We start from the raw sequence: 23,896 nt of genomic DNA on the forward strand, positions 1-23,896 counted from the left end.
GGTATTCTTTCATTAAGTGGGCAACAAACAAAAACTGACAAATTGCAACAATTAGTATGCATTGCAAACAATTTGTTAGAGCAGTTAAAAGAATCTATTTGGAAGTTTAAAGAAATATGTATGTATACATAAAAATGAATAGAGTTTGTGTATTTTGAGTTGTTCAGTATTATGATATTTAGTGTCATAAAAGATTTATAGAAGCAGATAATAGGCTCATTTTTTCTGTGTGTGTGCATGCACGTGCATGTGTGTGTGTTAATTTTATTTCAAGTAACTTAAAGCTTTCTAAAAAAGTTATTAGTAACTTGTTTGAATTTAAAGAAAGATGCTTTTGTTGGAAAAATTTATATTAATTTTTTTATAAGAATCAAATTCAAATTCTTTTTTAAAATTATTTTTTTGGCATCTTTTTATTGTTATTATTTCTTGTATACATCTAAGTAGCCTTCTATAAAAATTATGCAGTCTGATATTTATAATATTATATAAATAACAACATATTTATTGCGGTAAAGTCTGAGCATCGTACTAGACAATCCCAGATTTGAAACACAATTACACTCAAAATCTGTCATGCTTATGAACCTGGTGTATGGTTAATTTGTGTAAAAGGTTAAATGTGGTGTGGGAGTACGAAAAGAGATTCTGACTCAAGTATTTTCTTTGACAACAGATACAAATTGCTGAATTTATCCCATAATGATGGAATGCATCTACAAAACAAGACATTAATATAACTAAACTAAGTCAAACTTCATATTGGATGACTTTATTATAATTTTCTTTTTAAAGTCTGTTTTCAGTTCTTAAGTTTTTGTCTTATTCACAGAGATTCTCTGGGTAAATTCATGGAGGACCACGGTGCCAATCCTCCTGGAATTCTTACTCTCACTACTGGTTTAAGTAAACCTTTCAGAAGATTAGAAAAGTATCCTGCTTTGCTTTTAGAACTTCTTAGGCATACTCCTGTAAGCATTGCTAATCATAGCTATTTTTTTTTCATTAATTTTAAGGAGATTAAAAGATGCATATGTATTTTTCATTTAAACATAATGTATTTACTTTTCTTCTAGGAACACCATGTTGATCGTGGTGACACTCAACGAGCTGCTTCTTTATATCGTGATATTGCAGTAAGTACAGGTGCAATTAAAAATGGGGGATGCATTTTTTATTCAGTTCAAATTAATAATTAAAGCTGTATTCTGGATTATATATTTAGTTGAATAATCTTTCATAAGTGTTTTTTTATCACAAAAACTAACATCAAAAAATACAATGTGGTATTGCTCATTATGTAAATGCATAAAGTAAGTACTAGTGTAAAATTGCTCTGGTTGTCCACTTATTTAATGATCTAAAGAAACACAAAATCATAAATTATTTTTACTTTTTAATATTTGCTGATAAAGCATGAAATTCTCTTTCAAGTAATAAATATTTTGCTAATTCATTTTATTTACATGAGTAATTTTGAATTTAAAAAATAAAAGGCGTATGAATCATTGCTTAGTCCTATTATACTGTTATGAGTGATACTATTTTTATTTCAACGAAGTTAAAAATAACATAAATAAATAAAATGACATTGTTCTTTATTTTGTGAGATGTTATTTAGTAATATTTACTAATATTTTTTTTTCTTTCAAAAACTTGCATTCTAAACTGGTTGTATAATTAGTGGCAAACTTAGATATTTTATGGCCCTTACCAGTGCAAATTAAGGGTTTCCTTTTTCCTAATCAATTTAATTTTCAGCTCTAAACATTTTAAGATGACTCATAGTTGAGTGGCATTTGAGTTTAACTATTTATAAATATATTTTAGCAATCTGGTTAAATAACTAATATTATTTAACTAGAAGGTGTACCTGTCTAGATGGGCTATTGTTTTGTTAATGTCTCAGACCTGATTATCACATATTAAATAAAAAAAAATTACAGTAGGAAATCTCATGCACATAGGCAAGATACCTAAAATATTTAACAAATTATCTGAAATACACTTTAACATTAAAATTTTTTTTTATATTCTTGCAGTTGAGTTTTTCTTTATCCATATTGGAGGAGGTTTTTTTTACATTGTTTTTCGACAAGAAGAGCTTTGTAGATATTAAAATTGAAGAGAAAGCAACATAATTTTTAAACTTACTAAATTTTATTCCTGTATGTTCAAAAAAATTCTTGCTTGCTTGGTTTTTTTTTGGGGGGGGGTCAGGTTTTGTTATGTAATTAATGGATAGATAAAATATCTCTATTTAATTGAGTTCTTTATTTGTTAACTTTTTTTTTCTTTCCTAGACAACAATTTTTGAGCTTTCAAAAGTATGCATCTACATTTACAACTTGTAGAAATTTTGTTGATAAATAATTGGGATCCCGTAAACAAATCATTCAGTATCTTGTTGACTGATATTTTTTGATTCCTTCATGACTCTTGTAATAACATTATATAATTCCAATGTTTTAAATGAAAATTTTATAATGTCAATTTGATTTTTATCAGCTCTTTTGATTACTAATCTCTTAAAATTAATTTTGATGCCCAGGGAGAAGAGTTCATAAATTTCATTTCTTGTTATATTTTCTATAAACAAGATCTTGCATGATTTTATTATTGAGAAAATTCAATTGGAATTGGTTATTTGGAACATACTTAAGTGAAGATTTATCATACTTATTAAAGTTTATGAATAAGAATATGGCATTCAGTTTAACAAAATATGATAGGGTTTTTTTTTTCCCCTTGTTAATTTATACACATGTCAAATTCTCCTTTTCTTTGAATTTTTTTTTTTATTTTAAATCATTTGATCAATACAAATTTGTTTAATGATCTAACAATGAATTTATTGTTTCTATGTAATCTGTAAAACTTTATTTATCCTATTTATAGGATAATTTCATTTTCTTTCTGTGGCTACACAACATGTATTCCATTCTCTCTTTTTTTTAATGCTTTTCTTTTTCTAACAAATCAATATATATTTCCAAATTCCCAAATAATTTCATTTTTTCTGGAAGGGAGGAGGATAGTTTCTAAAATCTATGTATTAAATTAAATTAAGTGATAACTTGTTGAAAGTCACAAGAGTTATTTTTCATATTTATGTTTATTGCTATTAATTTTCTTTGCAGAATACTTGTGCAACTATTAGAAAGCAAAAAGAAATGGAACTGGAAATTATGGCAGGAAACATAAAAGGCTGGGAAGGCGAAGTGAGCTATTTTTTTAAGCATTGATTATGATTTAATAAATTTTAATGTAATTATTAGAGAAATGTTAAGGTTAAATTACCCCCCCCTTCTACACTTTTTATGCCAAACATGGATATAAAATTCAATTTGCTTTCTAAATCTTTTTATAATATCTATCCTCTTTTGGGCTGAAAATGTTATTTTTTAAATGGAAATTGAATCATAGCCTTAAACCTGGAAAATAAATCTTCAAATTAAAGTTACTTTGAATAAATTTAATTGAAAGATTGTATTTATTTTTAAGTACTGAAGAATCTCTTAGATGATACTGAATTTTGACTTTAAAAAAATTCAAATTATAGTCTATTACTACATTTGAAACAGCTCTATTGTTCTATATGGTATTTAAAAATATTACTCTGCAATGAAATATTTTTACAATCAGAAAATATATTAATTTATAGACTTTGTAAAGCATTTTATTACATTATGTCAATGTTATTATTTTATTTATAATCATTTAGTTTTTAGTTTCCAATCAGTGTAGATTCTTGTAATTAAAAAGAAAATGGTTAATTTTTGTATTATATTCATATTTTTTAAAAATTATATGTATATAGAGATAATATTACTTACAAGAATCCAAAGCTGATTAAATGAATAAAAAACTAACAGCACAAGTTTGAGTCAAATTTAAGTAATGTAATTAAAAATCTGAATTTAAATATGAAGTTTTATTGAGAAAATTTATAAACATTGCAAAAAATTATTTCAATTTTTTAAAGTTGAATTCATTTTTTTTTTTTTTTCATATTTAATAATTCTGTATTTCTTTCCTTATTTATTTTGCATTTCAAACATGTTTTTTTTTTTTTTTAAAGAGGATTAAAATTTTTTATTATTAACTTGAAGTCGTATTTGATTTATAATAACTTTGCAATTATATATTTTCAATTTCTTTTATATTTTCTTTTGATAGCCAATACATACGCTTGGAAATATTCTTCACTTAGGATCTGTAGTGATTTTATCTGATGACCAGCAAAGGAGTAGTCGTTTTTTAGTTGCTTTTCCTGAAACATTAGTCATTCTTAGTGCAAAATTAGGTTCCTTTACATATGAGGTATGTGTTATATAATTGGTAATTTATGTATAAATAAAATTCCTATTATTTATTTCTTAAAATTTTATTTTAATGAATAATTATTTTTTATTAGTTTTTATATCAATGATAACATTATAATCTTTCTGAAAACTATGCTAAAATGTTTAAGAAAGAAAAAAACACGTTTTTACCAATATAGATAAATTGCAATCAAAAGCTGTTAAAATATCGTAATTGTAGAGGTGTCATACATTTTTATTGTATATTGTAAAGTGATTTTTACCTGCTGTTTTTTTTTTTTTTTTTCTAACTAGCTCTCAATAATATAAACTTAGTAAATAATTTTCTTTTTATGAATTCTGTACTTGCAGGAAAAATTTTATGATCTTGAGTGCCAAATTAACAAACTTGTTCTAACAGTAATGGAGTTCAAAAAGTGCTTCTCTGCACTGGGTCATTTTCCATTATCTCTGGTGATTTATTTATTTATAAATCTGTCTCTGTCTGTCCAAAGGATATAGAGCTCAATATTAATTTGGACTTACAGGACTTTAGACTTTTAACTCATAGAGTTAATAAATAGTATTTTTGTTATTAATTAAATATGGCAGCCATTATTTCCAGTTTTCCTGCTATTGCAAATAAATAAATTTAGTGAAAGGGTTTTTTTTTATAAAGTACATGATGAATTGACTAATGATTAAATGTTTTAAATTCATCATCTTAATGAAGTTTTTGACATACTCCCTTTAATTTGTATTATTCTAATGACCTTGTCATTGTAAGATGTAATTAAAAAATTAATAAAAGGATATAGTACTGCTGTGTTAATAACCTTATTGCAGTCGTAATTTTAGCTAAGTATTTATCCAATTAATTATCTTGGTTAATCAGAAAACACTTTCACCCAGATATAGTTCAAGCAGTTTCCTTGCTGAACTGTCTTTTCTTTGATGCATATTTTATTTTTTGCTTCATATCTCTTTTAAAATTTCTATAAATGACAAATTATCAAAAAAAAAAAAAAAAGAAAGAAAGAAATCTGGCATTATAAGTTTGAAATTCAGCCTATTACAAAATTCATTGCATTTCCTTTGAAATGCTGAATTTAAAATGCTATTTATTGAATAGAATGTTAATTTTTAAGATATACATGGTGAATACAACATTGTAACCTTATTGATGGAAAATAAGTGTGTTCACACGAATGTCACTTAACGCAAAACTTAGCAGTCTTAAAATTACGGCAACCCCTTTACCCACCCTTCCGGTCTAGTCTTTCAGGGGTTCATTAGAACGTTGACCCGCATCGGCTCCCCAGCCCCCGCAGAAGCTGTAAACAACTTCAGTTTGTAAAGCTTAACAAAGCCAACCGCAATGCAATACTGCAATCAGCCATGTATTATATGATCTACTCACCACAAAAGGAGTGTATATAGTGCAAATAAAGAAGTTTAAGCAAAAGTACAGTCCATTGCTCACTTCGAATCACCAGTATTCTACTTTTCTACATATAACTGTAGGTGAATGATATTCTGGAAAAGATAATGCTACTATGGTTCTATGCACTTAAAAGAAAACCTCAGAAATAATGTCTATTAGTTACGTTTGAGTACTTCCATTTGAAGGAAAATTGCATTGAATAACCAATAAAGTAAATTGAATAAACTGTTAATTAAACTTATTCATTGACATGGTAGTGTGGTGGTGGTAGGTGTGCAGTATCTATAAATGTGTGATTCGTGTATGCAATTTGAATTGTTTCATTTTATTTAAATGTAGAAACTAATGTTAGTCTCCAATTTTCAAAATGTGTTACTTTTTAAGAAAACTAATAATGTACTTATTTCTTTGTCTTTTTTCCCTTTTTGTTTTTCTTTTATAATTGGTATTTCAAAGATGATAAAAATAAATAATGGCATTTAATTTTGATGATGACATTTTGATTTATGAATGAGAATTGCCCTAATCCATAATTATCAAGAATACATTCTCAAAACTTTCAAAAGTTTTCATTTATAATTTGCTGTAATCCACAATCTGATATTTTTATTCTTCAGTTTAAAAGATAGTTGATAAATTATTCTTCATTTTATAACAAAGTTTGTTTAAATATTTAACTGATCATTAAAACATACTTATTTATGATAGTATTTTTATGTGGAAAATTTGAATAAAATTAGACATAAGTTTGTTTTGATTTTTTCCTGTTATCTTTTAATAAATATTCTTTTACAGGGAAGATTGCCAATGTCTGGCCTCATAGTTAGAAAAATGGATTCTTCTGAAGGGCATCCATTTTCTTTTGAAATTTCTAGTAAGATTTTTTTTTTTAAATTTTATTGTGAGTAAATACATTTTACAAAATTTTAAAATCATATTGCAATAACAGACAGATTTGTAATTTTTTAGAATATTATTTTTCAATTGTTAATTCATTTATTAGAGTGAAATCATGAATATCAATTAAATGTAAGGAATTAATTGTTTCATAGATTGACTGGTTGTTTTGTAAATTCATTAGTGGTGAATTTCTTGAATGAAAAATAAAATTACAATTCCTTTCATAAATGACACAAAAGACAATTGTTTTATTATTTTTTAAATAATTCTGATTTTATTTTACTAACCAGAAGAAATAGAAAAGATTCAAACATGCTTTCATTAATCACTTTCTGTTTGCATTCAATATTCAAATAATATTTATTTATTTTACTTCAAAGAAAATATTATTAAAAAAATGTTTAAGAAAATCAACTTAGAAGATTAGTTTACTATTTTTAATGCATTGTGGGTGACTATTCTTTGATTTAACAATTCACTATTGAATACAAGTTTATTTTATACTTTAACTGACTCTTAAAATTTTTGAAATAATAATTTTTATTATAAATTATGAAATTTCAAATTTTTTTATTCTATTGATCACTGATATTTTTGCATATTTAAAACTGTTTGTCCTTAAAATATTCAAGTAAACAAAATGTTAATTATTTGTAATTCATATTTGCATGTGTTTTAATTTATGCTATATTTATTACCCAGGAACTGATTGTAAATTGAGGACTTAAATATTACTGATATCAGATGAAGCTAGGAACTTTTTATCTCAAACTGTGAAATTCTTAAATTTGATTAGAGATAAAGGTGTACTTTGCAAATGACAGATCTGTAATTTAATTCCTTTTGATGTAAAATCAATAGAAAGCTTTTCATTAATAGCTATTGATATTATGGTTTATTCTATTGTTCATTTCATCTTCCATTTCACAAGAATAAAAAAAAATGTTAATTAAAAAAAAACATCAAAATTAAAAATAATCATATCAAATAAGATGCATATAAGGAAAAAAAAACAAGAGCCCTTTGTATAAGTTAAATAATCCTGAAGAATCATGTTAATTAGCTAAAATGAATTTTAATGTCTTACTTGAATCTCCTTTTGTTTATTTAGACATTGAAAATCAACATTTCATCACTGCAAAGAAAAGAAAAAGAATCCTAAAATGGCTGTTAAGGATCTTCAGGAAGCAAGAATTTTTTAAAAAAATCTTATTAGTTTTGTTGAGACATGCAATTATTACAAATTTAATAGTTGATTCTTTAAGAATGATTATTTTACTTCAATATTTACATAATTAGGCATTCTGTGTTTTCATAATTGTGCAATATGGCATTTGTTAAGAAAATATGTATTCATACATAATAGTAGGTTTTCAGTGCTATATATAGAAGATATATGACAAAGGACTCTAGTAAAGCCAATATCTTTTTTAATCTATAAGAATTTCAAATAAATAATAGCATTTTAAAAACAGAAACTGAAAATAACTATATCAGTTCTTCCATAGTTTCATCCATCAGTTGTTCCAATTTATTTGATTTTTCTTTCTTTCAAATACTGTATTTTATTTAATTTTTATGTTTATTATTCCTTAAGTTTTAATCTTTTCAAGATAATATTAAATAGTAGTCCCATTTGTATGAATATATTAAAAAATTTATACAATCTCATTATTTTATTTTGCATATATAAAGTTAAAAACAAAGATCAAAATTAAAAAAGTTATAAAGAATGTTTTCCAAATATAATAATGTCATGTGAAATTTCCAAATACGATAATGGCAATTAAAAAAGAGGGCAGGATTTTAAGCAATCAATCAATCTTTTGATGAAGAATTTTATTCAAATATTTATATTGTTATTTTTCAAAAATTAATTGCAGATGGTACACTAAAACAGTTCTCATGATTTCTAAATTTCAAGTAATCTAGTTGATCTTAATACCTTGCTTAAATGCAAAAAGCAAATGGTATTAAAAATTTACCTTTTTTATTTGAATAGTTGTGCCCTCTCAGTTTTATACTCTGAACATTCCATTTAATGATCTGGATAAAATATCATAAAACATTTTCTTAGTGCATTATATTTCAGTATGCATTTTAAAATTTAGAAAGAAGCAATTTTGAATTATTACTAAATTTAATATTATTCCTTTGTGTTCTTACACTTTCCTTTCCTTCCTTTATTGAATTTGACTGCATTCAGCATTTTTTAAATGAAATATTTGACAGACATTTTTTATTATGATGTTTAAATGGAGATATTCTTCATTAAACAGTTAATACAATTTCAAATTTACATTTTTTTTTCAGGTAATCTCATCCAACGATTCACAGTTATCTGCAGTTCTGCGGATAGTCTCAATCAATGGCTAAACATATTCCCTAGCAGTGCCATTCGGAATTCAACTGCTAGCCCTCGGCATGCAACTTTGCCTCGCTCAAGTCCATCCCATTCGTCTCAGATGCGGACATCCATTTCTCCGGTCAATTCTTTACAAGCTCTGCCCACAGGACAAACACATGTATGTATCAAGAAAGTTTATTTTGATTTGTTGCTCTATGTAATAAATACGTTTTTTTTTTTTTTTTTTTTTGTGACTTACATATATTTGAAAGTTAAAAATTAAAAATAAATTGGTTTTTATGAGGATTTCTATTTTCAAAATACCACTAGATCTCTTTTATACATATATTTTCTTAAATTCCCAAATTTTTGAGAGGCTCATTTTATTATCATTCTGAAATGTCTCTGTAAAATTATAATTCAACAAGTGTTATAAAATATATTAGTTTTTAAATCTGACATTAACTAAATGGGTGTTATTTGCGGAAGTTTTCTAATTTCCTTGAATATTGATAGCTGAGATGTTGACTGAACTGTGAAATATTTGTTATCTCATTTAGGGGTGGTTGCATTCTTTTAATGCTTTCTGAAAATTATTGATGTAGAATTTAGAAATTATGTGTACATATACTTCAGAATTACAACTATAACACCATAATATTTATGCACTTTTTAAATTAAATGCTTTTTTTAATTTGGAAATTCAAATTTACAAAAATGTAAGTGCTATTGGCATTTTAACTGCATTTCCTAGCAAAACTGAGTATTAATTAGTAATTTCATTAAAATTTGATTTTCCAAAATATTTTTAAGTATGACTAATGAATTTTTGTTAGACTTTTATATTTTATCTGTTCATATAAAATCCTAACTCAAAATAAATACATAAATTTATTAAATTTTTTAGTGTAACAGACACCCTTATTTAACCTTTAATTTTCTCAAAAATTAAGTCACTTGGATTTTAAAGATATTTAAATTGGGGGGGGGGGGGTATACTGCTTTAATAAAAAGTTTTGTGGGCATATTTTCATCTTAGAGAGTGTCAAATATTTATTTTATTTAGCAGTGCATATTTCAAACCTTTTATATTCATATACTAGCTACCTTTAGCAACCAGCCTGTTCATTTGGATTGTTGGCAGCATTTAATCTCAACTATATTTTTTGCTAAATAACTGTAATTCCCTTAAAGAATCACATTTAAATATTAGATTAAAAATGAAATTTAAGAGCCTGAAGCTCTGTTATGAGTCACAGCATACTAGAGTTAAATTAGAAACATAATTATGTCATCTAACATCCAATTGAAATGAAGGTGCAATTTAATCTGTTGGTATTGAATTTTTGATTTCCCCCCCCCCCTCCTATTGGGGGATTGGAATACTGCAGTTCTCAGAATTATTTTAAAATGATAAAGCAAAATAATATCACAGAGATGTTTGAAAATACTTAAACAACCCCCTCCCCTCACCCTTTTTTACTTGAAAACTAATTTAAATTTCGTTCATCATTCAAAATATTCAACGTTTATTTCATATTTATATTAATAATAAATGAATAGTGTTGTCAAGAAAGCAGAAAGAGTGAGAAATTTTTTGCCTTTGTCCAACTGGATGGTTAGAATTAAAATCCTCAGTTACTTCACTGTTAAGAGAAAAAGAAATTATAGTCATAAAAATATCAAATCTTAATTATTTTCATTTCAGATGATCATGAAGAAAATGAATTTTATGAAAAATATTAATATTACGCTTCAGAAGGTCATAGAACATCATAAAGGAATGAATGTTTCAAAAATGATAATAATAAGGTGTGATGAAATTGGCCACTTTATGACATTTTCTCTATGTGTACTAATTAGCATTTGTTCATTTATATTATTAATTAATCATTTAGGGCAGCTGTTAACATCTGTTGCTTTCCTTTGGCACTTACAATGTGTAATTAGTATTCTGTATGACAATTTAATCATGTTTATAATAAAGATTGTTTCCCTCTCTTCTATTTTCTATTTAGTATCGAAAATTTTGGAATGTACAACCACTAATTTTCCTATATTTTGTTATAAACAGAAATTTTTAAAATCTAATCTAATTATATTTAATTCCATTTTTAATTTTAAAAATTAAAATTATTCAATACCAATTAAAATGTCCAAGTTTGTTTTATTAAATTTTGGTTATATTAATAATGAATGGATACAGTTATCGAATGAAAGAAAGATATTTTTTATTCCTTACTAAATATTACTTCTTTCTTTAAAATTAATGATCAAGTATTTGCTGAAATAAATAATGATTATGAAACAAAATGTGAATAAACATAGTATTACAAAAAACAAGTTTCAACAATATTTTATTAACAAATAATATTTAAACAACTTTTATAAATCAGTATTTCTCAAAATTAATGATATTGTTATTTTATTATATAATATAATATTCTGTAGCTCAAAAGAATTTTTACTATATGTCAATTTTAGGATAAGGAAATTTCTTTGAATGTAACTTTAATTTCAAGAAAATACCATTCCATTTTGCTCTTAGATAACTTATTTGACTTGGGAATTATAAATATGACTAATAATATTGCTAACTCTTGAATTTTGATTAATATCTGATCAATATCAGCATCTTAAACAAATGCCCTTTATTCCCCTACAAACATAAATTTTCTGAATTTTTAAAAATTATGTAATTTATTTACATGTTGAGGGTCTAATGGAAAAGAAAATACCTTTAAAAAAAAGTTTATATTGAACTCCATCACGAGAGGGGGGGGGGTCCACTGCGCATCTATGACAAATTCTTCTTATGAATAATTAATGCTTTTTAATTCATTTTGTAACATAATAATCTATTATTTATTTATGGAAATACTAAAACATACAATATTATCAATGAAAACTACATATACAATCTTACAACATGAAAAAAAAATAAACAATTTTAATAACAAGTAATCCTCATATAAGCTAACAACGGCAAGTTCTTTACGTGGCATTTAGACTTTAAATGCAATCAACACTATATTCAAGTTATGAAGAAGAATATTTAAATTAACCATTTAAAAATTAGGAAAATTATACTATATTAGAAAATATATTTAACATCCCCCTAATGTGGTTGCTTGCTAATACAAGAAGAACGCAACTGAAAAGTGAAAATTTCAACCATCCTATTCGTATAAACCTTACTCAAATGTAAATAAATTCCTCACCCACAAAACTCATGGCAAAACACACATAAATTATCAGCCACTTGACTAAGAGAGTCAGGGGAAGGTAAACAGATCTGTTTCGCTAATGCGCTTCAAGTACCAGAGAATCTCATGCTGTATGTGCGCTGTGGTATGTCTCTGAAACCACCTAAAAAGATGTCAAGTAGGAAGAACTTTTCTTTTGCAATTTGATTTGAGAAAAATGTATATGTTGTTGACAGCTTTCATACAACAAATTTATAATGATTTGATCACACAATTTTTGAATGCATTTTGAATTTGTTTATATTTTGCTTGATGAAAAAAAATTAAATTGAAAGTATTGAGAAAAAAAACATTAAAAATGATGCATTTTTTTTCTCTTTTGTACGCAAGATGGATATTTACTAGTGTGCTGACATCTACAGGCAATTATTAAAGTTAGAATATTATTTTAAAGCCTTTGGTTTCGATCAGAAATCACCGTATGTTTAGAATAATTTTTAAAAAGTAATGTTTAAAAGTGAAGTTTAAAAGTGATTTTTTACCTTTTGAAAAAAAATATTTTCATCTTTTTGTTTTGATTTCCATGTTCTGATTTTTGAAAAATAATTCTAGTCATCCAGAAGTACCTCACCTGAGGACAAACCAAATAATCGCATTGCTGCTGCAGCACGACAAGTGACAAAGAAAGTGTGGCCCAACTGGAACTTACGACCCCATCCCCCAATGAGAGCAAGCTTGACCACCCAAAATGAAGTTAAGCTTAGGAGGAGTAACAGTTATAAGAAGGACAAAGGTAAAATCCCTTTTTTAAATTATGGGAGGAATAAACTTGAATGACCCTGGAAATGAAAATGATTCTATTGCAATCTTTCAGTGAGAAAATGTAGTCAGCTCTATTTGAAAATTAATCCATTTCTAAGTTAATCATTTTGGAACTGTACGCATATTTTATGAAAACAGGAGCTAAACTGAGAATTCTTTAATTCATTAAGTAAGAAACAAATGATTTGTTAAAAACTATATTTTTGCTTATTAAGTTGAATCATGAATACAGTTTGATCATCATTTGCATACTGCAACATTAGAAAAATGCTAATGTTCTAGTTGTCAGACATGGCATTTTTGTTCAATTTCTTCAGTTGGTATTTTTTAATATTTATCAATAATTTTTTTTTTGCTGGCATGAAGTCAATCGAATTCATTCGATTTGAAAAATTATTTCTGGTATTGTAAATAGTTGCCACTTTTTAACCTTCCGTCAGGCGCAATGTAAATCCTAACACGATTGGGCGCAATTCATCTAAGAGATTAATATATTCAATTAATGCAATTTTTGAATGTATGTTAAAAAACACACATTAAACAGAACTTTTCACTTACATTTGAGTATATTTAGTATGAGTATTTGAGTATATATGAGTACTCAATTAATGTGACTTCATCTCACAGATTAGTTGCACCCAATGGAAGGTTAAATAATGTTTGGTACTTATCCAGCTCAAAATCTGTTGATTGCATTGCTAGAAAAAGGGTTGAGACAGGTGTAAATGAAAGGTCATAAGTTCAAGTGAGAAATGAATTCATATACTCATAAATTCCTTACCATTACCAGCAGTGCTATAAATGTTATATGTTTGTATATTTAATTATTTGTGTTAGATTTAAATTTAACCAAACTGCTTTTTGATATTAATTTGTGCAACTAATTTTGAATCATTTTAAAAACATGTTTTTTTTTAAATTGATGAAAATGTTTGCTATTCCATTTGTGGTCATGAATGAAATCATCTGTAATCTTTTTCTTTTATGCTTCAGCTATATATCCAATGTTCTCCACCTACATTAAGGCTTTGTTTCATTGTATCACCCTAAAGATTTTTCATTACCATAACAGTAAAAACACTGATGAAATTATACCTAATCCATAATCTAGTAATACTAATTTTTTCCCTTACATTTGGCTTTTTTTTTCTACAAACTTAACAGTAAAGGTAATTTTATTCAAAGTAATTACTGTTAGTGCAGATTTGAATATGTTTTTGGAACTTTATTAAAATCTTTGTTAAGAGTAAAGCACTTCTCCTACTAGTCCTATTTTAATCTTGATATTAATTGCTACTTTGGAAAACAAATATGGAATGATTTCATTCTCTACAGATTTATTGAATTTTGTCATAAATAATAGTTTATCTCTATTGACTTATTTTGTATATCATTAGATATGGAGATAATTCTATTAAAAATTGAAAATTCCTTTCAAATATCTAAAATCTGTCAAACATATCATATCAAGAATTAAGAATAGTTTTTATATCATACAGAGAACATAAATAATAATCATGTTTAATCAATAAGAAGAAACATTTAACTTAATTTTCAAAATTAAAAAAAATAAATATTTTTGTTACATGTTACAATAACTGCGTGAACAATACTAACTAAATAAAATAATTCTTACTGAATTTGACATATTTCTTTTTAGCTTATGGGCTATATCATTTATAATAGAAAGAAAAATAAAGTGCTTTCAATCAGAGAAGACAAAATGCAAGTTAAAGCTATAGAAATAGATTTTAAAATTTAAAGCAAGCAATTTTAGCATAACAAATATAAATTAAGCTTAAACTTTATTATTTTATAATGTCTTAGATTATAAGTTTTGTTTTCTTTTAAATTTTGTTATTTTGTAGTACATACTTAAATCATAAAAACCATTTATAAGAATTTAATTAAGTCTGTTAATATTTTCTTCCCTTTCAGACCATGAATCAGATGGAGATCTCCCTGTGCGTCAAACACTAGATGTTTTAAATTCATTTGACAGGTTAAGAAATACTATGCCTTCTGGTATGTAATCTTTAGTGTAATTTTCAGGTCCATGTTGATTTCTATGATCAAAAAGTTGTACATTAGTCTAATAATGCACTTAGCACTATAAGGCACATTGAATTGGCAAATTCACGAATATTATTACATTAATGTTGCGTGATAATTTAGAGATTTACATTTTTCAGAATTAAAAAAAATCCATCCTAAATAGTTTTGAAACAAAATGTTAATCCAACATATCAACAATATATGTTTTTGAGATTTTTTTCTCTTTGAATCCATAGTCAAATAAGTTATCTTATGTGGTAAATCATTACTTGACTCAAACAAATAAGTTGCAATATCTGATTATTATGTATTTTCTACTAAATATAAGAAAGAAGTCAGAAAAGAATTTCTGTCAAAGTCCTCTTTTGTTGAAATTTAAAATAATTATGAGGCATTACTAACATTTAACTAAATGCCTAAAAAAAAAGCCCCTTGAAATTGTTGAAAAAGTAACCTTGGTTTCTTAACCAAAATTGTAATTCCTTATTTTAGTATCAATATTTTTTATGCTATTTCATATATTTCAAAGCAATTTTGATATAGAATATGAGTTAGGTGCATATTACAATGGTAGATATTTTAATGTTCATTGATTACTACGAGAGCTAAATGTAATTTTCATTTAATTTCTACTTTAATAATTTTAAATATAGAATGTAAATGTTTTTATGTTTGGTTTATTAAATTTTCATATAAAAAATATACACACAAAAAATTAAAGAAAATTTGGGCCTCTATGTATTGCTTGAAAGATTCTAGCATGAAATTAATTTAGGCACGATTACATTAGCTATTGTATTCTGTATGTAGTAGTTTTTGCATTATCAGGTTACAGAAAGAATGCCAGTCTAGTCATTGTTACTTTTTTTATTGTTAGTTAAAAAAAATAAAAGAAAGAAAAACTGATGTTGATCATAATAAAATGAAAATCTAATGAAAGTGAAAAGCTAAAGGTAAAGTGAAAATCTGAGGGAGAACTTTAATAAATCTTCTGAAAAGTATTTACAATATTACTTTTTCATTACATGCAGTTATGTAAAGGAAAAACATTATTACAAAGTTATATAAAAAATTAATTTTTCTAAATTTATGAAATTTTTTTAAAAAATTGCTGTTACTAAAAAGCTAAATGGTTGACTCATATAAAATTGTTAAAAACTATTTTTAAATTATATATAAAAAAATTTATAGAATAACTTACTTCAAAGTTATTGAGCAAAAACACAAAGATTTTGATTAATTTTTGTTATTAAAAATCTGTTTAAAATAAAAAAAAAAAAAATCTTTTTGAGAATAGATTATTAACAAAAATAAATGCTCACAAAATTTGCTAGCTGTAATTCATTTGTCTTGTCCAGTAGAGCGTTTTAAATGATATTAATAATGCATGTCACTGTTTGTCCCCATCTATAAATATTATCATGCTTTAAAAAAAAATCTAGACTTTTATTTTTTTTTCTGTGTATCTAGAATATATTAATAATTGCCATGCAAATCTAATCAGTCTTCAGTTGTTGAATTATTTAGATAATGAATATCTTTGAATGGAATTTTTCACTAGTTGCTCATACTTTGTAATTAATTATGAATTTGTATACCTAATTATTAGATTTTCTGTATACTTTAAAATTTAATTTAAACATATTAAATTCTAGTTTTTGTTTTAGGCATTTATGTCAGAATTTAGTGCGTAATTAATTAATTTATTTTTAACTTTACTATTCTCAGCAACTGCAAGTGCTCCTCCCAGGCTTAACTTTGAAGAAGATAAAATTTTCATTGATGGTCTAGAGGATGATGATGGAACAGAACCAAAGGAAAAGTGAGTTGCTTTTTATAACATTTCATACAGAGTTTCTGAAATTGTATCTTTATTGATTTATTATGTTATTTTTGATAATATAATTAAATATTGAGGTTTTTGTTTTTTCCCATTTCAATCTTTATTATTCAGATACACATAGATATGTAATAACTTTATTTGCATTTTAAAAATAATAATTTTTTTATTTGATCTCCATATGCTGAGAACCAAAAATGCTTTCTTGCAAGATTATCTTCTAATTATATTATTTCTGCAAAGTCTCAATTTTCTGCTGTCTGTCTTCCTCTTCTGATTTTGTTTCTTACTGATTATACATACCTCTTTCAAGAAAAGCTTAATGATGGATAAAAGTTGAACTTTTTCTTTTATATTAGGAAAAATAAAATATATTATTAAAGAACTCCATGCTAGCCTCACTTTAAATCAAATAATGTTATACATACATGCCTTATTGATTAAAAAGAAGTGAATTTTATTTTACTTTCATATAAAGCAAAAAAAATTTTATTCCTTTTGACATATCTTATGTTATTCAAACTGAATTTTTATTAAATAAAAATAAAGTAATAGCTTAAATAGTTTCTTCATATTTAAAGACTATGTTTTTACCTGAATATATTGTCTAATATAGACATTATTAGTATGAGTGAAATAGTAATGACTTCTATTTTGAATCTGACATAAAACAAAACTGTTTATAGGTTATAGTTTATGAAATGAATAAATATGTTGGAAGAAATAAATTTAATCTGTAAAGTAATATACTTCAGTATATCAATCATGCTTCAATCTGATTTTGTTTTCTAAGTATGCTCAAATTTTTCAGTTATAATAAAGCAATTATTAATTATTTTACTTTTTTAGAAATGAAATATTATGTGTATGTGACTTTTGTTAGTTTTATAAATTGTAAGTTTTAAAATGTTTTTAATAGCTAGTACTTTTTTATATGCATAAATCGATTTTTCCTTATTAATAGAATATTATCCGAGCAAAAGACTTTTCCTTTTATCTTTCTGTATTAAAATTACATCTATTACAATTTTTCTCTTATTTAATTATAGAATAATATTTTTTTTCTTTTTCTGTAGGACTCTTGTTGATACAGTGTACATGTTGAAAGATCAGATTTTGGAATTAAAAGAGGTCAGTATTAGAATGTGTTGAAATATATTTTGATTTTTCCAAGTAACATTACTCCTAGTCAAGTTTAATTTATGGAATTGTATGAATATTAACATTTAAAAATATGTCTTCAAATGTTTATTTATATGGAAATTTTACAATGCAGTAATTTTTTAATTATTGGAATTATTTTATTTTTCAGAAATAATCTATGTAATGAGATAAATTTGATAAATGCTGCATTATTGCTGTTTGATATTAATGCTATAATATTAAATGTTTTGTTGGCATTGCAAATGATTTTTCACTTGAGCAATTTTTACAATACAGTATTCTTGAAATGATTGTGACATTATTGAAAAAAAAAAGTCTACCAAAACTTTGATTTAGCTCATTCATTTTCTTCTCCCTACTGTATAGAATTTAACTTTATTTCTTTGCATAATCCCAGATCCATGAAAGTAAAATAATTGCATGATCATTTAAGTAATATTGAATAAAAAATCCTTGATTTTTAGTCTTCTCCGTATGCACTCATATACATTTACTCATGAAAATGAAAAATAAGATAGAAAATCAATTAAACTAGAATAAAGTTCAGAATATATATTCCACGGTTTAATTTTTATTTCAAATTTATTTCTCAGTTTTAAAAAATTTCTTGTCACTTCAATCCTTTAGTGGAGAAAAGACAATAACATTTATATATCACTTGAAACAATAATATTAAATATTTAATATACTTTTCTTTAAAATTATTTATCAGTTTGATGGTTCGTAATTTTCTCCAGATGTTTTTAAGATTTCTTACAAAAATGTAATGGAATTAAATTGAAATGATTTAGAAAGACTCAACATATATCTTTTAATTTTTATGTTGCAATGCAATTCAATCATAATTCCCATTTATTTTTAAGGATGCATACATGCATGCAAACCACTTCTTTATCCATATTATTTGTGGTATTCAAAGAATAATTTTTCTTTATGCTCCAAAATCAACTATTTGGATTTGTTATTGTTTGAGTTGTACTGAGTTTCAGTATAATCACTCTTTCTACTTATTGCATGATGAAAGTAATTATTGAATCAATGTTAAAAGTTAAATCAATTAGTGAATTATAAACATGGACTGTTACATACTTTGAAATATATGGTTTATTATTAGATTTAGCTATATGTCATGTCCTTGTTTCAAATTAATGAATTAAAGAAGCATTTTTCTCTGATATGCTTAGTTATGTTGTCTTTAAATTTGATTGCTTTCAGTCAGGACTTCATAAAACCCCACATTCGCCTCCCCCTCTATCCCTCTCTTTCATGCATAACTTTTTTTTGGAAACAAATGTTTTTACTTCATTTCACTCTTTTTTTTTTTTTTTTTCCAGTTTTGCTATAAAAATATTGAAAAAAAATATGATACTAATTTTGAACTTAAGATATTAATGAATATTATTTAATTAAAACTTTTAATTGTTCCATCAATTTATTTTTTAATTTAAGTAAAAACTTATTTAAATACCTTAACAGTTAGTTATAAAATTGCTCAAAATTAGCTTATAAAAAAGCAGAAATGTGAATCATTGTTTGTAATAAAGTTAAAAAATTAATCTTTATTTACAAGGTAAAAGTTAATTTTTAGAAACTTCATTTAATTTAACTGAATAGTCGACTGTTTAATTTTTCAATCTTATTACTGATAAATACATATAATTCAATGCTTTAATTTGATAAATTACATGCTTATAAAAATGGGATTATTTAATCGATTTTTCTCTTGATGTACTAGAGCTTTGAATTTTGTACTTTTTTTTTGTGTGTGTTCATAACAAGTATCAATATTGTATTTTTTTTAGAGTTTAATTATCAGTTAATCAGTGTTTTAACACAAGTGGTACCACCTAATTTGGAATATGAAAGAAAAATTGTTTTAAATATTCTATGACTTTATAGTAAACAATTTTTTGAAATTTGATTCTTATTATATTGAAAAAATTGTAAAGGTTTTTTATTTATTTATTTATTTATTTTTACTGTTTTTAATTCTATTCTTTTTACTTGATGCGTTTGTTTGAAACTATCATTCCAGGAAGTCTCCTCTCTAAACAAAGCTCTTTCAGAAGAAATCAAGGCAAGGAAAAGGTTGGAAAGTCTAGTTAGGGCACATCTTCCAATGCAAGAAAATCATATTTTACCTAGTCTAGATGGATAATATATTTAAAATAGATTCTCTAGTTTATCTTACATTTTAAAGCAAGGATGCTCAGGGAACAATAGTATAAAAATATATTGGTGAAATATTTCTCGGAATATTACTGTGATTCATTCATTATCTAGTATTTTTGATCTAGTGAATACATCTAACAACATTTAAAATGAAAAAAAAAAAAAAAAATATTTCTACCCTTACTGTATGATTTAATGTAAGTTATGATGAGCACTTTTTGCTGCTGTTGTGGATGTGTTCAGATAATATATGAGTGTTCTTGTTCTGTATGATCATGTTGTAAAAGTTGCTGATGAATGTATTTTATGAAATCATAAATTTTAATCAACCAATTTTTAATGATATATTCTTCCTATGGCATATTACACTGTATAGTTCAGTGCATAGTGTGAATTATCATCTTCCAATATAGCTGTTGAATTTAGATGTTTTGTATATAATTGTGTGTTAAAAAGATTCTATAGTTATTATTCCTAACCATGGTCATGACAGTGTTTTGTGTTTAAATATTCAGTTAATATAATGCCATTGAAATACTACTGTAATAATTACTACACACTGATATAGTTTCTATATATGCAATCTGTCCATTTAAACAATTGTTCTAGACATTGCATCAGTAAAGTAAAGATTTTTATTAATATATTTGTCTGCAATTTTTAAAATTATTTATAGTGTTTATAATATTTGATGATTATGATCTTCACTTGCCATTTTTTCTGCAGTGTCGTTATATGACAAATATGTTGTATTACATTTAAATGCAATCTTCTCTTAACAGTTATTTCATTGCTTTTAACATCGATTTAGAAACATTTTTTCAAGATACATTGTACGCCCAATACTTTATTTATAATTAAATGAAAATAAATTTATTAAAATGTGTGCTTCACATTCACATAATTAGATAATATAATAAATATTAAAATTAACAAATAAATGTAGCTTATAAATGTAAGCTCTTCTTTTATAAAGTTGTTTAAATTTTTTAAATAGCAGTTTATAAAAAATATTATTGACTTTATATGAAATAAAATGTATGAACAAAATCTTTTTTATGCGACAAAATCAAATTTTAATTGCAAATTTATTTTTATTTATAAGTGCAATATTTTTCAAATGTTATTTTTGTTCACATTGTTAATAAATAATTACTTATTAATAACTGGATTGTAAATTGCAAGGGACTGTATATTTTTAAAAATATTTGTCACTAATTGATAATGTAATGACCATTATAGAAAATTATAAAAATGATATGGTTTTTTAAGTAAATACCCAAATTTTTATCAGCTTAGAAACTCTTAAGAGTTATTGTAATTCTTAAAGATAGAGATTTATATAATTAAATAATGAAGTTTTACCATCAAATTTTCATTTTCAAAGTCAGCATGTTTATAAAATTATAAAATAAACTATGGAATATCTGCAGATTAATATTAAAAAAAAAAAATGTGACCATGCAAAAGAATTGCTAAAAATTTCTTTGTGTAACTAAATAGTTTTCAGAAATAATACTTATTAGCATCAAATAGATAATTGATTATTTTTATGTAGGAATTTAACACATTTAAGTGAAAATTTATTTCGTTATCATTCACATTTATAATTAATAAAATAGAATTAATACAACTCTGTTTGTGTTTCTGTAATATGCAAACTTAAAATATAAGCTGAGCTTCTTTGTAACTAAACAAATAAGTTTATAGCTCATTTTATAACAAAGTTGCCAGCTCCAATTCATTTAAAGGACTCATTGTCTCAATATAGAGTAAACTTTTACTGAGTATTTACTTGTAAAAAAAGAGAGAGAAAGTGTTGTAATTCTCTCTGTATATTATTATCTTTGTTTTCAGTTAACTTAATGTAGCATCAGTTGCAAATGATTTTGGTTAAGTTGTAGCCTATTAATATGTTATGTAAATTATGTTTTCCTGTCAAATTTAGTTTTTACAAAATGGCATGCCAAATATATATATGTATTTTTTTAAGTGAAGTGGAAAGTGAAGAATTGTTCTGATACTAAAATACAACCATGTATCTAACAAAGAATAAAGAAGCATGATATAAAATATTTTGATGGTGAACTTTTAACCAAAATCATTTGCAACTGATGCTATGCTAAATAATGTAATCAATATTTTTTTTATCAAAACAAAACATATAGAAATGCTTTTAAAAAAATCATCTGTGACTCATATATTATATATAAAGGGAGAGAAACAGAGAGGCAACAAAGTTTCTATATCAAATTTTGATAGTAAACTTTGTCTAGAAGAATTCTTTAAATCAACAAACAGAATTGGTATTTTTCAGTGGCATTATAGAACATTCATATTATTTAGATTTAAAAATTGTGTTTTATTATTATTATTATTATTTATCTTGAATTACAAATATAACTTGGAAATGTATAAATTTATCTTCTAAGCAGAATTTCTTAACCAAGCAAATAAAGTAATTTTTTTGAAAAAAGTTAAAAATTAGTGAATATTATTAATATTTAATTAGATTAAATTAAAGATTTTAGTAATTTTAATAATAATATTGATTTCAGTTTATTTAATTTTTTGAAGTCAAATTGAATATTTTTAATGAATATTTTATTTTTGAAATTAGAGCTAACCTTGATTACAATTTTTATAATCACTTCAAGTATTGTCATATTTTAGAAAGCTACATTATGAACAAAATATTTCAGTATGTTATTTATTACTAGTTTTAAAAATGCCTTTTAATAAAATCTAAAACAAAATACATAAGCTGTCATAGTTCCCCTTTCCAAGGAATATCCCTTGGGAATATTATGTTGTATTTGTCTGAGCTCTAAGTGACTGTATTCAGTTTATTCTAATAAAGGAAAATTTCCTCATAAGTGAAATAAGGAAATTTTTAGGAAAGCACGGGGAAGACTAGAAAATTAGAATTTTTTTTAAAAATAACTACATTTTAAAAAGGAAAAATTGATATCAAAGCAAATTATTTGAAAAATTAATATTTAAAAAATCACTATTAGATGCATACAATGAACAATTTCATTATTTTTTCTTACCTGTGAATTTTCACAGTACTTGCTGCTAATTGTTGTCTGTTTTATTTTAAAGCTGATTTCCTTTTACTTTCATATATGAACTCTTTTTGTTGATAATTTCGTTAGTTTCTGATATTAATGTTGAAGTTTTTGTTATAATTCTCAAAAGTTGTTATAATAATCTATTAATTGTGATAATTTTAAATAAGACCATATCAGACACAAAGGAATAATTTACTAACCAAAATATCATCGTGATAAATTAATCACAAAATCTTATAGTTTATGAAAAAATATTTTTACATATTATTATAATATTTATATGTTGTTGTTGTTGAATTATTTCCTATTTGTTACAAAGATAGAGCTTTGCAAAAGATTAGAAATGCAATAGCTGTCCAGTAAGATGAGAGATTTTTAAATTCTAGGTGTCTATAAAGTAATCACTAAATGAAGAATTACTACAAAATTCATAGAAAAAATTTTTCTGGGTTCTATTTAGCGCAGTTCATTTTATGGAAAATATATGGCATGAAAACTCTTTTATGCACTTTTTGAATATCCTCAATATTGTAGGAGTGCTTTCAACTATAAAATGCTACTTTTCTCT

At 24.8% G+C, this 23,896-nt stretch overlaps 1 protein-coding gene across 1 annotated transcript in view; it reads left to right on the forward strand.

Annotated features, from left to right (window-relative positions):
- Positions 1-23,194, forward strand: part of LOC129957108 (rho guanine nucleotide exchange factor 7-like) — a 32,740-nt gene extending 9,546 nt beyond the window's left edge. The window contains exons 8-18 of the mRNA XM_056069257.1: positions 833-971; positions 1,077-1,136; positions 3,141-3,221; positions 4,180-4,323; positions 6,544-6,622; positions 8,962-9,173; positions 12,814-12,994; positions 14,962-15,048; positions 16,807-16,900; positions 17,995-18,049; positions 20,118-23,194. Of these exons, the coding sequence (XP_055925232.1) occupies positions 833-971; positions 1,077-1,136; positions 3,141-3,221; positions 4,180-4,323; positions 6,544-6,622; positions 8,962-9,173; positions 12,814-12,994; positions 14,962-15,048; positions 16,807-16,900; positions 17,995-18,049; positions 20,118-20,240 (1,255 nt within the window). The 3' untranslated portion in view covers positions 20,241-23,194. The remainder of the gene's footprint in view (positions 1-832; positions 972-1,076; positions 1,137-3,140; positions 3,222-4,179; positions 4,324-6,543; positions 6,623-8,961; positions 9,174-12,813; positions 12,995-14,961; positions 15,049-16,806; positions 16,901-17,994; positions 18,050-20,117) is intronic.
- The last annotated feature ends 702 nt before the right edge of the window (positions 23,195-23,896 follow it).

Source organism: Argiope bruennichi, chromosome 11 (assembly GCF_947563725.1).
Source record: "Argiope bruennichi chromosome 11, qqArgBrue1.1, whole genome shotgun sequence".
In the NCBI taxonomy this organism is placed as follows: domain Eukaryota; kingdom Metazoa; phylum Arthropoda; class Arachnida; order Araneae; family Araneidae; genus Argiope; species Argiope bruennichi.